The sequence below is a fragment of the Coprinopsis cinerea genome, assembly GCF_000182895.1.
Source record: "Coprinopsis cinerea okayama7#130 chromosome 4 map unlocalized cont3.4, whole genome shotgun sequence".
Taxonomy (NCBI): Eukaryota; Fungi; Basidiomycota; class Agaricomycetes; order Agaricales; family Psathyrellaceae; genus Coprinopsis; species Coprinopsis cinerea.
Window position 1 is genome coordinate 1,689,111 of NW_003307541.1, and position 14,661 is coordinate 1,703,771.

At 50.9% G+C, this 14,661-nt stretch overlaps 7 protein-coding genes across 7 annotated transcripts; 5 read left to right on the plus strand and 2 right to left on the minus strand.

Annotated features, from left to right (window-relative positions):
* Nucleotides 1-552: 552 nt before the first annotated feature.
* Nucleotides 553-1,623, plus strand: CC1G_06271 (hypothetical protein; the record flags this gene model as incomplete). The annotated part of the gene is made up of 8 exons (XM_001836134.2): nt 553-567; nt 624-768; nt 831-956; nt 1,005-1,020; nt 1,086-1,128; nt 1,178-1,186; nt 1,240-1,277; nt 1,344-1,623. The coding sequence occupies 8 exons, from the start codon at nt 553-555 to the stop codon at nt 1,621-1,623; spliced, it is 672 nt and encodes a 223-aa protein (XP_001836186.2).
* A 4,300-nt stretch (nt 1,624-5,923) lies between these two features.
* On the minus strand, nt 5,924-6,902 carry CC1G_06272 (hypothetical protein; the record flags this gene model as incomplete). The annotated part of the gene is made up of 4 exons (XM_001836135.1): nt 5,924-6,331; nt 6,389-6,500; nt 6,558-6,627; nt 6,677-6,902. 4 exons carry the CDS (start codon nt 6,900-6,902, stop codon nt 5,924-5,926), a joined length of 816 nt encoding a protein of 271 aa, XP_001836187.1.
* Nucleotides 6,903-7,017: 115 nt separating this feature from the next.
* Nucleotides 7,018-8,468, plus strand: CC1G_06273 (RNA binding protein; the record flags this gene model as incomplete). The annotated part of the gene is made up of 5 exons (XM_001836136.1): nt 7,018-7,755; nt 7,812-7,934; nt 7,995-8,210; nt 8,266-8,382; nt 8,442-8,468. 5 exons carry the CDS (start codon nt 7,018-7,020, stop codon nt 8,466-8,468), a joined length of 1,221 nt encoding a protein of 406 aa, XP_001836188.1.
* Nucleotides 8,469-9,961: 1,493 nt separating this feature from the next.
* Nucleotides 9,962-10,461, plus strand: CC1G_06274 (hypothetical protein; the record flags this gene model as incomplete). The annotated part of the gene is made up of 3 exons (XM_001836137.1): nt 9,962-10,021; nt 10,080-10,130; nt 10,234-10,461. The coding sequence occupies 3 exons, from the start codon at nt 9,962-9,964 to the stop codon at nt 10,459-10,461; spliced, it is 339 nt and encodes a 112-aa protein (XP_001836189.1).
* A 418-nt stretch (nt 10,462-10,879) lies between these two features.
* On the plus strand, nt 10,880-11,379 carry CC1G_14388 (hypothetical protein; the record flags this gene model as incomplete). The annotated part of the gene is made up of 2 exons (XM_002911345.1): nt 10,880-11,143; nt 11,194-11,379. 2 exons carry the CDS (start codon nt 10,880-10,882, stop codon nt 11,377-11,379), a joined length of 450 nt encoding a protein of 149 aa, XP_002911391.1.
* A 32-nt stretch (nt 11,380-11,411) lies between these two features.
* Nucleotides 11,412-12,871, minus strand: CC1G_06275 (hypothetical protein; the record flags this gene model as incomplete). Its single annotated transcript, XM_001836138.2, has 3 exons — nt 11,412-12,494; nt 12,560-12,809; nt 12,864-12,871. 3 exons carry the CDS (start codon nt 12,869-12,871, stop codon nt 11,517-11,519), a joined length of 1,236 nt encoding a protein of 411 aa, XP_001836190.1. The 3' UTR covers nt 11,412-11,516.
* Nucleotides 12,872-13,289: 418 nt separating this feature from the next.
* CC1G_06276 (hypothetical protein) lies at nt 13,290-14,388 on the plus strand (the record flags this gene model as incomplete). The annotated part of the gene is made up of 4 exons (XM_001836139.2): nt 13,290-13,510; nt 13,585-13,676; nt 13,729-13,803; nt 13,859-14,388. 4 exons carry the CDS (start codon nt 13,290-13,292, stop codon nt 14,386-14,388), a joined length of 918 nt encoding a protein of 305 aa, XP_001836191.2.
* Between the last annotated feature and the right edge of the window lie 273 nt (nt 14,389-14,661).

Sequence of the window (14,661 nt, forward strand, 5' to 3'; positions counted from 1 at the left end):
AACTTCGAATAACCCCCGCAGATTCGTGAAGCGTTGTGTTTTGATGGCGTCAGCCGGTTTGCTCTACTACGATTATTGCTTGACATTCGCTCGAGAAGTCAATTGGATTTTGCCTTCTGTGCGGCGTCGGTGGACAGTCATACACTTCATCTTCTACCTCAATCGCTACATTCCCTTGGTAGGACAAATTCCTATCCTAGCGCGCTATTACCTCCCGGCTGCAAATCCTCCTTCTACTGTGAGTGACCATTTTGGGACCAATGCCAGTGTAATACTGTAAGCTGATAGTAGAGCAGATGTACGTTCCCTCTGCGCCTTTTCATCGCTTTTGTTCTGTCCAACTGAGTCCATTGCAGCTGCGGTCAACTGCAGCATGCGAAAAACGTGGTCTCGTTTTCGATCCATGTGATGGCTGCAGGTCAGTCGACTTCCCATTTGCAGCCAGCGCAGCTTACAAGGGCCGTTTTAGTCTTCTCTGTTTTGCGCGTCTACGGTCTTTACGACCGCAATCGGCGAGTTCTCTTTGGCCTGTCTGCAGTGCTGATACTAGCCATGGCAGCGGCATTGGTAATTTTTGTCCCTTATTCACGATCTTTGTTGCAGCTTCGAACCTCGATTCACAGGCTTTGCTTTTTGTCAATTACGAGGACGCGGTTGACCCAGACGCATTGGTCGATAATTGCCTTCGAAACGTCAGTAAAGCTTGGTATGTGCCTTTCCCCCTCAACCGAGTGGCGTCATCGTCTACAACATTCGACAGGGGTGTCCGTCAGTATATCCTTGGTCCTTTTCACTAATGATAGTAGACTCAAGTGAACTATGCTTTCCAGGCCTAGCACTCATGTATACATTTCTTCTCGGATTCGACGTCCTCGTCTTCTCCATGACCCTCCGCAGGTCCCTGCAGCACGCACAGTGGGGGTCGACACCACTCATCAGAGTTGTCATCCGAGACGGTAGGTATCTTCGTCCTCCTGTTGCCTCTCTCGCTGACCTCTCCAAAGGGACGATGTCTTTCGGGTAAGAAATTTACCATGGCTTTCCCCCTTCACATTCCAACGCAATTTTCCATCGGACTATGTCAGTGTGATTTCGGTAATTTGTCTAGCGGTCATCCTCTCTTTCGCAGTATGTGTTGATTCTCTACTTCATTCACGGAATAACTGACCAGCTCTAGATTTCATCGGTAAGCCCGCCTTCCCCAGGCTGGATCGGACTCGGTCGGGCTGACCTGTTTAGCCTGTTAGCCGTGGGCGCGAAATCGTCCTTGCAAGCAAGTGGGTACTATTTTTCTACATCCTAACTTGACGCACTAACTCTGCCTTTTATCCTTATCATACCAGCTTGTCATCTATCTTGGTCAACCGCATGATCCTAAACCTTCGTGATCCATCCCTTCTTTCCACTCGCGAAGTCCAAAGTTCTGGGATCTGGGCCCAGCGCGACGGCATACCGACATACCGTACCGGCGGAGACATCATCACCACCATGCACACTGACCACTCAGACGAAGAGGAGGACATGGCCATTTCATCACAGGGTTGCTACACTCCCGAAAGTCAGTATGAACACCGTGCCATATGTGCCAAGTTACACCAAGGCGACATGAGAGGAAGCGTTTAGTCGCGAGATTTATGGGCTGAAAGGAGAGAGGTCCTGTTCGACGTGTGTTGTAAATTGGTCTACTGGCGAATGTCGAACGTCTTGTTCCGTCCCATGCTGCAAGTAGCGTCGCCGAATGCAGTTCCGAGAGCTCATGGTTCGCGCGTTCTTGGCGGCCATTTCCCGAGTCGGACGCCAAAGGTCAGAGTCCTGGCCGCGCTCCTGCCGCAGGAGCCACGAGTCGACTTGCAGGTGGCCTAGGATGACGATTAATACCAATAGTGAAGTCCAGGGGGGCGATTGTCAAGTTACAACCTCCGGGTTTCTGAAAGGCCAAGCCCCGTGCAGTACGGGCATCGTCTATTTTCGCCATCCCCGCCCATTGCTTCGCCTGATATTACATGACAGATGGAAATATATGTATACAGGATCGTCACGACGAACTATGAAGCGAAAGTGTACGATCAGGAGCATCAGTCTCAGAGTAACTTGGCACGCCACACACTCAAGTGTCATGTCCGTGGTTTGATTGACCGTCATACTGTGCTTAGCTGAGGCATGGATTACATCTTCCTAAAAGTACGGAATGGAGGTGCTGATCTCATTCCTCAGTCTGGCTTCCGAGGACAAGAACCCAACCTCGTGCACAGGTCAGAATTTCAATCTCTCAGCTACTGATCAGGTTGTAACGATAGGAGAGCTAGTCTGTTATCAATCGTGGCAGCCCAAATGACATTGAACCTCCGCGACCCCACATTCTGTGAGGCCATGAAGAATGGCCTGTAGGTGCCCACGCTTCCGATTGCCGGGCCCACATCTCGACTGACGGAACAACCTTCTACAGTTAGACTGTTACTCTCTGTTACTTGGGGGGCTTCGAGGCGCCGCTCTGGTGCGCCCTCTGCGTATGCTAAGGGTTTCCGAAAAGGCGAGAGGCGGGAACAAGCTATGGTAACCCATTGTATGGCGGGCGTTATTGGACAAAAATGTGGGCCATTTCTCAATCTCGCGATGTGCAAAGGTAGGGGTATGAATCCTTCAAATGGTAAGCCGGGGGTGTGAATGAAGCAGCGAGAGATTGCGAGGGTGTGAGCCAAGCGACTCGGCTCACACACCCCTATCATATCTGGATACGCCAAGGTTCGAACTCCTCGCCTCGAAGTACTTGACAGTGGTCCCTAACGTCCTCTAAGGATGCCCGTTATGTTGTATAATTTGGTGAAGGGCCTATTAGATTCGATACAATCTTGCACAAGCTGAAGAGCCACACAAATAAGTGAGGGTGAAAATGCCAAGAATATGAGATTGCTTGGCCTTCTCCACCATGGGCGCCTAAATCCAAGGATGGAGGACAGGGATACAGTGCCACGTAATCTAAACACGGTCATACTGAAAGCTTAGCGTTTTAGCGCCCAGTCACACCCCCGCCAGAGATATTTCCAAGGGCGGCGGTAAGTCAAAAGCGCGATTCATACCCCTCACATCACTTTGATTTTGATGGCGGAAAGACAAAACGGCCATTCACACCCCCCAGGGTATTTTTGTCCAATAACTCCACCCATACATTGCGATTATGATGGCTAATGCTATCCTGTCATACAAACCCTTAACACCCCGTTGCAGTCCCACGTTGAAGTTTTCCCCGCTTCTTTGATACAATAACATTTCTATCGAGGGACACCCTCATTTTAAGTACGTTTCAGGGCGGTGCGGAGTGGGCGCTTAATGACCAACGCTGTACGCCAAGTCAAACTCCGACTCAGCCTCCGCGGGACGCGAGATCTGATCAGCCTAATCTGATGACAGTCACCCGGGTGTCGCGTCGCCCTCAATCAAAGACATGGCTGATGAGCAGGGACACTAGCACGGCCTCTCCGAGCACACATTCCCCATTGCGACAAGTCAGGAGGACCAATTCAGGGGATCATTTCCACGGTGAGCCACTTAACATGGACCAGCGCGTGTAGCCATCCCCCTCCTGTGCCTTGACCTAGTCGCTTCAACGCCCTTCAGTGACCCTGGCACGCCGGGCGCGTGCGCTGGAAATCCGTTCAAAAATTGCAGGATGCAAGTCGATGCGCATGCATGGTAAGAGTATCGTCGCTCTGATTTTTCACCTCGTTCTCATGATTACAACTTGAAGGTTCTCCAAGGGCTGCGTCAGTGTCGCAGCACTCGGTAAGTGGATTCCACTTCAAGCCAGCCATACTCTACCCTAAGCAACATGTATTAGCGTTGCTTTACTATGATTATTGCATCACATTCGCGAGAGAAACGGCCTGGATCTGGCCATCTACTCGTCGGAAACCATCCTGGATCCATGTCATCTTCTATCTCAACCGCTACCTTCCTCTCGTCTTCCAAGCGGCCATTGCACATCGCTCATTCATCAGCCCTACGTCACCATCCAGAGATAAGGTAAGACCTCTCGTCGTGCGTATTACTTTGGTCGTTCCTCACTGACAGGTTACTACTCCCCTGGCGGTTTAGCTGTGAGAGGTTCCCGTCCCACCATTTCCTCTACATTCGAACTCATCCAAGAGAGTAGCTGTGATCGACTGTTGTCACTCCAGTGGTTCCTTACTTACACAATACATGGACTCGCAGCAGGTATGCCTGCTCTTCTTATCCTGGGTCGACGTCCATGTCACAGACATCACATCCAGTGTTTTCTGTGCTTCGCATGTACGGGCTGTACAACCGAAATCGCCGGGTGTTGGTTGCATTGTGTACCATAACAGCGTTGCTGGTGACAGGAGCAGCAGTACGTTTTTAATCATCCCCTTGTCCCTACTTGCTCCTTGGGCTCACCGGAGGCCAAAGATTATACTCTTCTTGGACCAAGAGGGACTCCGATATACTCCCCCTACGAGAAGTGAGAAAGTTGACAACTGCCATGCAAGGATGAAGACCAAACGGTAAGTCCAATGTCCATGAACGATTACTCCATCCCAAACATGCTAACCACTCCGATGCAAAGTGCTCTGCGTAAAGTTCCACTGTTCTTTCAACTATCCAGGGACGCTGACAGTCGCCTGTGAGCAGGTTACGTATCGCAATACGTCTGCGTCTTTTGTTTAGACTTGATCGTCTTTATCATGACTCTACGCAAGTCGTTACAGAATGCCAGAATTTGGCGGTCGACACCTCTCTTCAAAATCGTGATTCGTGATGGTAAGTCGACCTCCAGGTCCGTGCTTCCATTTTGTTTGAACCGTTCTGATCCATCCACTTCGTTTCAGGTACCTTGTCATTCGGGTATGTTGCGTAGCAGTGTCACGACATTGGACAAGCGCCAATCTTGTACCAGGGTGATGTCCATGAGTTGCCTCGCGGTCATATTCTGTTTCGTGGTAAGGACCTCACCTTTTCTTCCCAAAAATCATTCTGATTGTAACTTTACCTCAGTTCAACGCTGTGAGCCTCTCCCGCAACTCTGATCCTCGATTCCTGATCGCCACGCTTGCCCACACAGCCTGAAACTCGGGGACGGGAAGTCATTCTAATAACTAGGTAAGGCCAGTTTCATCGCGACAGGCTTGCCACTACTTACCGCGGCACCTTGTCACAGCATCTCATCCATTCTGGTGTCTCGGATAATCCTCAACCTTCGGGATCCAATGCTATGTCGCCCCTCCGGGGAATTCACAAACTACGGGGAAATAAACATGACTTCAAATATCTACACGAATTACACTGACGAACAGGACACAATATACCTGGAGTCGACATCTCTCCCTTATCATCGACATTGTCCATGATGCATGAACTTTGACGAGTGGCAGTGGAGGGCACTGGAAGTAACTTACGCTCAGCTATTTATGTACCACCACCAACGTATCATCTTTGTAAATGACTATGTTAATCAAACTAAAACCAGTAGCTCAAGCACCGTGTACCACCGACTCCAAAGCACGGTTCACTGTATCGTAAGGGTCCTCGGTGGGTGGCAAGAAGGTTCGATAAGTTCATTTCCATGCTTGATGTTCTACTTCTGAGATACTTTCATCAGCGGAAAGATCAGAAATCTGTCGTAGGGTACTGCTTTTAGTAGAGCAGGATATCCACTGAGTGTGCCCATATAGCGGCCGAGAGATCGGTAGGAGTACTTGGGGGGTTCATCGATGGTAGCCACGCCGAAGGAAGGTGGAACTCGTGGGTGTGGGCGCAGTCGGTCCACGAGGAAAGACAGATGATTGCGGAAGCCTGATGAAAGATGACGACTAAATCAGGGCGCGAAGGCCAGCTGCGGGTCGTGGAAGGCAACGGTGGCGAGAGAGATGGTGGAACGGGAAAGATCACGACTAGAGGACCACAGACTTTATCCCGACTTCAGTTTGGCCTTCTTCATGGTATCGCGCCTGTACAATATACCGCGCTGATTCCACCTCTCCACATTGGAAAAACTGCTGGGATAGCCGTACGCGTATCCAACACATTTCCCCGTCACGTTTGGCGGAGGTGTCCAGAACGCGGGAGGGGGGCGTTGGCGGCGCTGTTGTTTGCGTTTGCGGCGACTAAGATGAGGCTGAGCAAGTTCGACAGTTGGACACGCTTTGAGATTTGCCACCGGTTTAAGTGTTTCCGTGTACGGGTAGCCGAGCTGGTTCGCCGGTACCGGCGGACGTGAAGTTCGAGGAGCTTGCAGCTTGGACAGAACCACCATGTTTGCAGTCGGTATCGAACGTTTCGAGGACTTGTATTCCTCAACCTTAGATTTGCGATGCCCCTGAATAACGCCAATCAGAACATCCACATTGCAGGTGGACCGGGGTGTGAGACGCACCGGAATGGACGACTCTTTCATTATCCAAGACGCGTCAATAGCTGTCGCCTGGGCAATTTCATGCCTTCTTTTCGCAGTATCATCGTCATCTTCAGGTTCGATGATCTTCAATCTAAGACGGCAACCTATGAGACGACATTTCGAGACCGGGATTTAGGGAACAACATACACTGCAGGCGGTAGTGGAGGCGGTTCGAGTGATACAGGTATTGGGCCTTTGCCCGAAACTAGCCTAAATACTAGCCGTGGATTAAGGATAGCATCTTCTAGGAAAAGGGGTAAACTTACACAAAGGTCCTTCTTCCTTTCTTTCCACCTCCACTTTTCGCCTCTTCTTCGCTCGTCCTGAATCCGGATCCACCTGTATCCTGGAGTCCACCAGTTGATACAACCGCTTCACCCCATCCAGATCTTCTTCAGCCTTCTCTATGTAGTCGTCATCATCCTTCTTGAAGAAATCTTTCCTGGAAAGCGGTTTCGTTTCGAAATACGGTGGTATCTGCAAGTTCGACATCGGGGTATGAGGACAAGGGTGATCAGAAAAGTGCTTGGCATTTTGATGGGACTTTCCACAAAATTATTGATCGCACATTTCGCTTCTGTTCAACCAACCTCGACGGTCGCACACGATGGCTAAAGACTCGGCCTCCAAAAAGCTAACGACGAAAAAGTCGACAGAAGGACTCAAGGCGAAACTTGCCGCGAAAAAAGCTGGAGAAAAGGCTGCTACCCCCACACCAACCACGACGAAATCGCTGAAGCGAAAACAGGATGTCGAGACTACCAAAGAGGACTCGAAGGCGCCTTCGCCGAAGAAGGGAAAGGTTACCGTTGAATCTGTGAAGTCGCAGAAGGAAGAGAAATCCAGTAAATCTGCACTTGCACCGTCGACGACTACCAAAGGCAAAGCTGCCGCAAAACCGGCCGACTCGAAACCTGCTGCTACGAAGGATAAAGCTCCTGCCAAATCTGCTCCTAGGCCAGCCCCCGCAAAGTCAAAAGCCAAGGCTTCCGCACCGGCAAAGCCTTCCAACTCTAAAAGGAAGCAGCCCTCACCCAAACCAATGGCTCCCTCGTCTGACGAAGAGGAGGAAGAAGAAGAAGAAGAAGAAGCTAGTTCCGCATCTGAAGAAGAGAGAGAGGCAGAGGCGGGTGAGGGTCCTTCCGATTCTGAGCAGGACGATGGAAGTGAAGAGGAAGGCGAGGAAAATGTACACCTACACGGCTTCTCAACGGACGATGAAGACTCTTCAGACGACGAGATGGAAGATGGCGACGCCCGACCTTTCGATGTTGCAAAGCTTCCTACTGTCGCAAAGGATGACGCGATTGTCAAAGCCAAACTCGAGAAGGCCAAGAAGAAGCCCGTATGTTACCTCTTCAATTCCTGAACGTTGCCTTGTGCTAATTCATGACCTTTTAGACTGAAGATCGCGGTGTTCTGTACCTTGGACGTATTCCTCACGGTTTCTACGAAGACCAGATGAAGGCGTACTTTTCTCAATTTGGCGATGTCACTCGCCTCAGGATCTCAAGAAACAAAAAGGTTCGATCGCCTTGCTTTAATCCAAGCTGACCTCGACTAAACCACCCATCTTTCCATTAGACGGGCAAGTCGAAACACTATGGTTTCATTGAATTCGACTCGTCTTCCGTCGCAAAAATTGTGGCTGAGACGATGGACAACTACCTTCTCAACGGCCACATCCTCCAGTGCAAGCTCATCCCCAAGGAAGAAGTGCATCCCGAGCTATGGATTGGGGCCAATAGGAAGTGGAGGACCGTCCCTCCCGACCAACTTACCAGGGCCAGGCATAACAAGGTACGAATATGGCTGTTACCTTTGAATGACACTCAAGTCTGACGTCTTGCTGTAGAAACGAGACGAGGAGACGCGGGAGGCCATCGCAAAGAGGTTGGTTAAGAGGCAAAACCGGAGGAAGAGAAAGTTGCAAGAGTTGGGCATAAGTTACGATTTTGACGCAGTTAGCTATGTGAGTCCATAACCCCGCGGTTGGGCGTACACATGTGACTAATCCAGTCAACTTTCCAGAAAAAATCCAAGGCTACAGAAGCCTAGTGTCTTCCTTTACCCTTGGCTTTGAATGGAGCGCCTTTCGATTCTCATTAGTGTCCTAGGCAGACCTTTTACCACCAAGCAATTGGACGTTTGCGACTTTTGACGTCAGGTAAATTGCCCTCTCGAGTTGACAAGATCTTGTCATGCCAGCTTCGTGTCCGTTATTTGCGGTGGCCAGGGAACCCGAATGTCTGACTCGAAGACGCTTGTCCAAGAGCTGTAGATACGAACAAAAAGGTTGGTAAATGGGTTTGTGAAAAGTCACGGTGAATTGGCTGGCGTTACAGATCTGTAGAGGGGCTGTTGATGTGTTCTCGAGTGCAGCCTATTCGTGATCCCTTCTTCCGGTTTGAACTGAGAGAACTGTCAAAGTCCTTCGTTGAGTACCCTTCAAGCGCCCAACGGGAGGGTGCGGACCGATATTCGCACGCTGCACCCTCCCGGACAGCGGTTTTTGGTTTTAAACACCACTCAGAAGGTTTTAAAACCTTTTCGGTGCATCCCTACCCTCTGAAGCCCCCCTAGTACGACATGAAGTTATCACTGCTACAAGACCTTATCCGACGGGCTCACCTGCGCGATACAACTTGAACGAGCGAACAGTGACACAGAAATCGGGATCGCGTCCGGATCGCTCAAGCCTTTGCTCAGACGGAAATCGACAGTCGACTACGGCAGAAGACCCTGGCCGAATGGTGTATAATTACTGTGGGACATCCGACGAGACTCGACCGCAGTGCTACCAGAGGCGCCAAGGCCGGTGGAACAAGCTGGGTTGTTCATAGCGTGCAGTGGTACCACCACTGCCCAGTCCAGAGGGAAAGTCCCCAACAATGCGGCTTAGATCCTTGCCGATAAATCCCTACTAGTGGGGACGTGACTTCTACTGTTACCAAATCTTCCCCCGCTTTGCGTCCTGGAAAGGTTCTAAAGAGGTCGCGTGGGCAGTTGGCCAGACGCTTTGGGTAAGTCGAGGCCACAACATCACACTCATTGATTCCACCTGAGGTCGAGTTCCAACTGACATTTGTGCCCATAGCAGGTCGTGTTCCACCAGGACTATGTCCCGCCTTCGCGCCAACTCCCTCTTGCAATGCACTATATGATGTTTCGGTCACGAACAACCCCCTTGGGCTAGGAGGGCGCGTCCAGCTGCGCCCGCCGTCCTACCCGCTGTGACAGTCACATACGACTAGACTGCTAGCGTGACCGATAGAAGGAATGATGGACGTCAGGACCCAGGCGAAGTTGTGGGGTTCAGTGCGGGGTCAAATGGATGGCGTGGTCACTTGGTCATTTCTTTGTCACGTCTACGATCACTTTTGGCTACGGCCTATTCTTATTTGAATAGGGGTGGTCAGTAATTCAGTCTCCCAGATCCTTCCTTCCATTCCCAGGCTTGCTTCCTACTTCTTACCACCAACTACCCCACTGTAACGACTCGAGGTCGTTGCCCATCGCGTTTACCAGCCCAACCTCCTACTCTGTCCACCATGGCCACCACTGTCGAAATTAACGACGCTATGTTCTGCGAACCGCACCTCAGAGAAGTGGTGCGTTCTGATTCCCTGGTCCATTGTCTTCAATCTTCGATGGCTGACGACCTTCCAGTGCAGCGACTGCTCGTACGACGGGCGGGAGGAGAATGATAGCTTCTTCGGGGTAAGTCGTCATTTCCATCTCTCTCTTCAAGTCAGCTATCTGTCCATCGGGTCCCCCCATGATCCTTGTTACTTCTGAGAGTTATGCTGACCCATCCCTTCAGCTCGACCCTATGGATCGCGATGAGATTGATTCTCCCGCTGTAACGAAGAACAAGGACGGAATTTACCAGTGCAAGAAGCACGGATCGGCCGGTAAGCACAACATTACCTTCATCGCCCACTCTGCCATCTATAACACGCGTCATAAACCAGAATGCAAGCAGTGCTTCAACTGGAAGAAGCAGATTACTCGCGCACGCACCGAGGCGAAGAAGGCTGGGAGGAACTAGAGCACTGCAGCCTTTGAACCACCCATTGATAGAACAAGGAATTTGAAACCGGATAATGTAATGTTTACTAGTGGGAGGGAAGGGTGAAATGGTCACCGAATTCTGGAGCCCAGTGCAGACAGTGACACTGCTCATCTTATCTTTTGAACGCTTCGTTTTGAGGTCACGGGGGCATTCCATCGGATACACCTCGTTAGAATCCGTGTGCTGAGTCTTGATAACCGTTCTGCCAGCCTTACGTGCCCCCTTACCTCCCCTTGCAGTGCGTCACCCGATCCCCTACGTTCACGTCTTTCCGGTTTCGCAGATCCCAACCAGTGGCTTCGTGATGGAGCGACTGAATGCCTTCCGTTCGATTTAAAGCTCCAGTCATTTTGAATTTGACCTCAGAGCCTGAGAGCAAAGCCAACTTACCGCCATGCAAGCCTTCGCAGCTCTCCTCTTCGCACTCTCGTGGTTGGCCGCATTCGCTGATTTCCTGAGCGTAGCAGGCCACCCCAATGCAGCCCCTTCCACCGAGTTGGGTGCTACGTTACCCACCCCAATCACCACGACCCTGCCCCCAGCCTCTTGCCCGACCAAGGCCATCTGCCTCCACGTTCTCTGCCCTTCTGGGTTCATCCAAGATTGCAACTGCAACTGCGTATCACAAGGCAAACCACCCCATTCAACCTTGTGTCCCGTCAGCTGCACGACGGGGTCGGTACCCGTAACAACTAAGGCAGAACCAAGGCATTTGTGTTCTTGCCATCCAATGACCCCCACGCCAACCGTTGGTCCATCGCCAACCACGACCACGGCCACAGATCGGCCGTGTCCCACCTTTCCCTGTCCGCCCTTCGTCTGTCCAATTGGACAATGCATGGACTGTTGGTGTCGGTGCCATCCTTACTCCACCACGATCCCACCGGTGTGTAGGTCGCCCTAGCACTTGTATAGTCATTCGTGTGTTTCAGGTCGAAGATTTGTTGTTTCCAATAGGACAGTGTATCTGGGCACTGCCGTACTCTATAAGTAAATGTCGAGCGGGTAAGTAATATGACAAGATAATACATCTAAGCAGACCCTTGAATCGCGTGCAACCCCAGACCGACCACCTTGCGCATAATCGTAACAGGCCTAAACTCCTCAGCCCCAAAGAATGCACTGCCTCCCAAACCCTTCCTGAACCACGCATCAACCAAAAGGTTGCCCCATCCAACAACCCATGCCAGAGTCCATATCCACCCAACTAGACCCTGCACTCTCTTCCCAGTGATATTCTTGTAGATATGTTCCAAGACGATCCCAAGACCCATCAACAAGAAGTATCCTGCCACAGTCCAAAACTCTGTTCCCCTCCCCATTCCCCACAAACCGAACACGTGTAGAACCCCGGACACCAAAAACGCACCAAGTACGATTCCGGGTTTGCCGAGGAAGTAATGCAATGGTTTGGACCCGACGCCAACGAAGATGTCGCGGAAGGACTGGTGCCACCGTTTAGCCCAGAATTCGTTAAGCGAGGTTGCAACCCATGGTTTGTCAAACGCGGGTGGCCAGGACTCGGGATCATTTTGAAGGATCCCGACGCCTACGAGGGTAATTGCAAGGTAGCCGTATTGTATTCCTGCAACGACTGCGAAACCGGCGAGGAAGGTGACCAATGTGGAGAGGAGGTAGCGGTGAACGAGGGGCAATGAGGGGTCATAGATGGAACCGCCTTCAGCCGTAGCGAATGTATCAGGACCGAGCTGTTGCACTGCGTAGTGCATAGCGTCGAATACGACCATGGTGGTAACCATGCTCTTGAACGTGGCCCAGCAGAATTGGAGTCGTGAATGGGTGGGCCGGGTTTCCTTTGGGATGAAGAGTCCTTCAGACCAATTCCAACGAAGACCTCGCAAGTTGAACATAAGGTCAAAGGCGTCACTGAGGATCTCAGGGAATGGGAGAGGCTGCTTCTTGGGCTTTCCCGACTTTGTGAGTCTGTAATATGGCTTGAATTCAAATGACCAGACGACGGCTCGCAAAGCCAAGGTGGTCATCATCAACTGCAAAGAGAGGCATGATAATTGGCAACTCGCCCATTGAGAAAGACGGAACAAACAAGACATACCAGAAGCCCGTGGTTCAAATAGATAAACCTTTCATCCTCGAACTGCTTCGCAAAGTCGAGCTTGGTAGACGCTCTGAATGCGCTCCACAAAGTTAACGGCAACAACGCTAAGCGAGCGTAGAGAGTCCCTGGAATTAACACCAGCACCGCTGTGACATAGTAGAACAAGAAAGGTGGCAAGAACAGCTGCGCAATACTCTGGAGGGTGATGGGCAGACGGGTATGAGGAGCTGGTACCAGCTCAAGTAACCTGTTCGTCGTTGAATTAGTAGTTTTCTTCGGAGCATTACTGCATTGAACTCACCTATCCATCTACACTGTCAAAACGAAAGAAAGAAACAACAATAATGAAGGAAAGGGCGCGCAGCCACAGGCTAAGTATTAAGTCGTGGTCTCCGAATAACCTGGATGCGTCGGCGTCGGATTGTTGCCGTCATCGCAGACCGAGGCGCCCTGAGTCACACCGTCACGCATCCACTGTTTCTCCACCAACAATAACCACCCTCGAACTGGTAAAACCTTTTTGCTCATTTTCACCTGCTTGAAGGATGTGTCGTGCCCCTATATCTCGACGGAAAGGAGAGAAACCTCGGATATCGTCGCGATCGAGGATTAAGTTCAAGAAGAAACATGATTCAGATGCTCTGTCCATGTTTCCACCCTTCGGACAATTTAGACGAGCCTTCGACCCCAATAGTTCACCCCCACAACTCGTCTTCATATAGAAAATATGCCTGGATCTAATGGTGTTATAATTATAGACCGCAAGGAACGACCACCCCTCGACGAATCCTTGTACGATCTCGAAAACGACCCCGAGGCCTTGGACTTCTTTAAATCCCAAACTGGGATCCAGGATAATGGAGAACTGAGGAAACACATTCTGAACGTTCAAGGGAGGGCTTACGACGTGCACGGGTATCCTTGCATCCGCAATTTCTCGTTCTTGAAGTAGGTCCTTTCATCGTCCTTCTGAAATAACACAGCGACTGACTCAAGACTGACTGTCGACAAAATTACGCTAGACTAAAGATATCGAGATTACCCGCATATCCGGCGGTATTGGATTTATTGAAACAGAGACAAGATCCTATCTTATTGGATCTTGGGTGTTGCTGTGCGTGATTGAGCTAGTGCTGACTGTCTGATGTTTACATCCTATCCCTCAGTCGGAAACGACCTTCGTAAAGCCGTGGCAGACGGATGGCCGGTTCAGGGTGCCATTGGTAGTGACCTCCGACAAGGTTTGAATCCTACTCTCTTCAATCAGTAATCGGAACGATTAATGACTACCTCTAGATTTCTGGGAGTCTGGTCATGAACTCTTCCGAACTACACCCAACACCTTCCCAGCAAGGTTTCTAGATGGAGACATATTCGATCCTGGTTTCATAAATCCTCCTCCTCCCATCCCCCTTACCTGCTCTCCCCCAGGCCCTCTCCCACGTCTCACAGACGTTGAATCTCTAACACCTCTCCAAGGCCACATATCTGCCATTCACACCTCTTCCTTCTTCCATCTCTTCTCCGAGGAGTTGCAATCTCAAGCCGCCCGTCTCGTTGGCTCCCTCCTCTCCCCTTTACAAAACTCCATCATCTTTGGATGCCACGTTGGAAGAACCGACAAAGGGTTCAGAGAGGAAAGCATGGATGGGAGGCTTCAGAAAATGTTCTGTCATTCTCCGGAATCATGGAAAGAGGTATGGGATGGCGGAGTCTTCAAGAAGGGCACTGTGCAGGTTGAGGCCAGGTTGAGGCCGACAGAGGTACCCATGCCTCAAGGATTGGAGGTGTTGATGATGATGGATTGGTCTGTTGTACGTCTGTAAGACTTGGGTGGACCCCCCGTTCCACCAAAGCCCACTTCGAGAGACGACAGGCTAGGGGGAGGGAGAGCATCCGAGTTTTCGGCCCCCTTGTCCTGTACCGTATGCACACGAAGCTCAACCTGCGCGATCCAATTGGTTACACTGGCGAAGTGCTCGTGGGCCACCTAACCTGAGTATACGTGTAATGGAAGTCTCTAAATCAAAGGTTTGGTACCCATGTACTCTGGAACTGGAGACGAACGTGCCCAAGGGCTTGTTCGTACTGTTTTACTA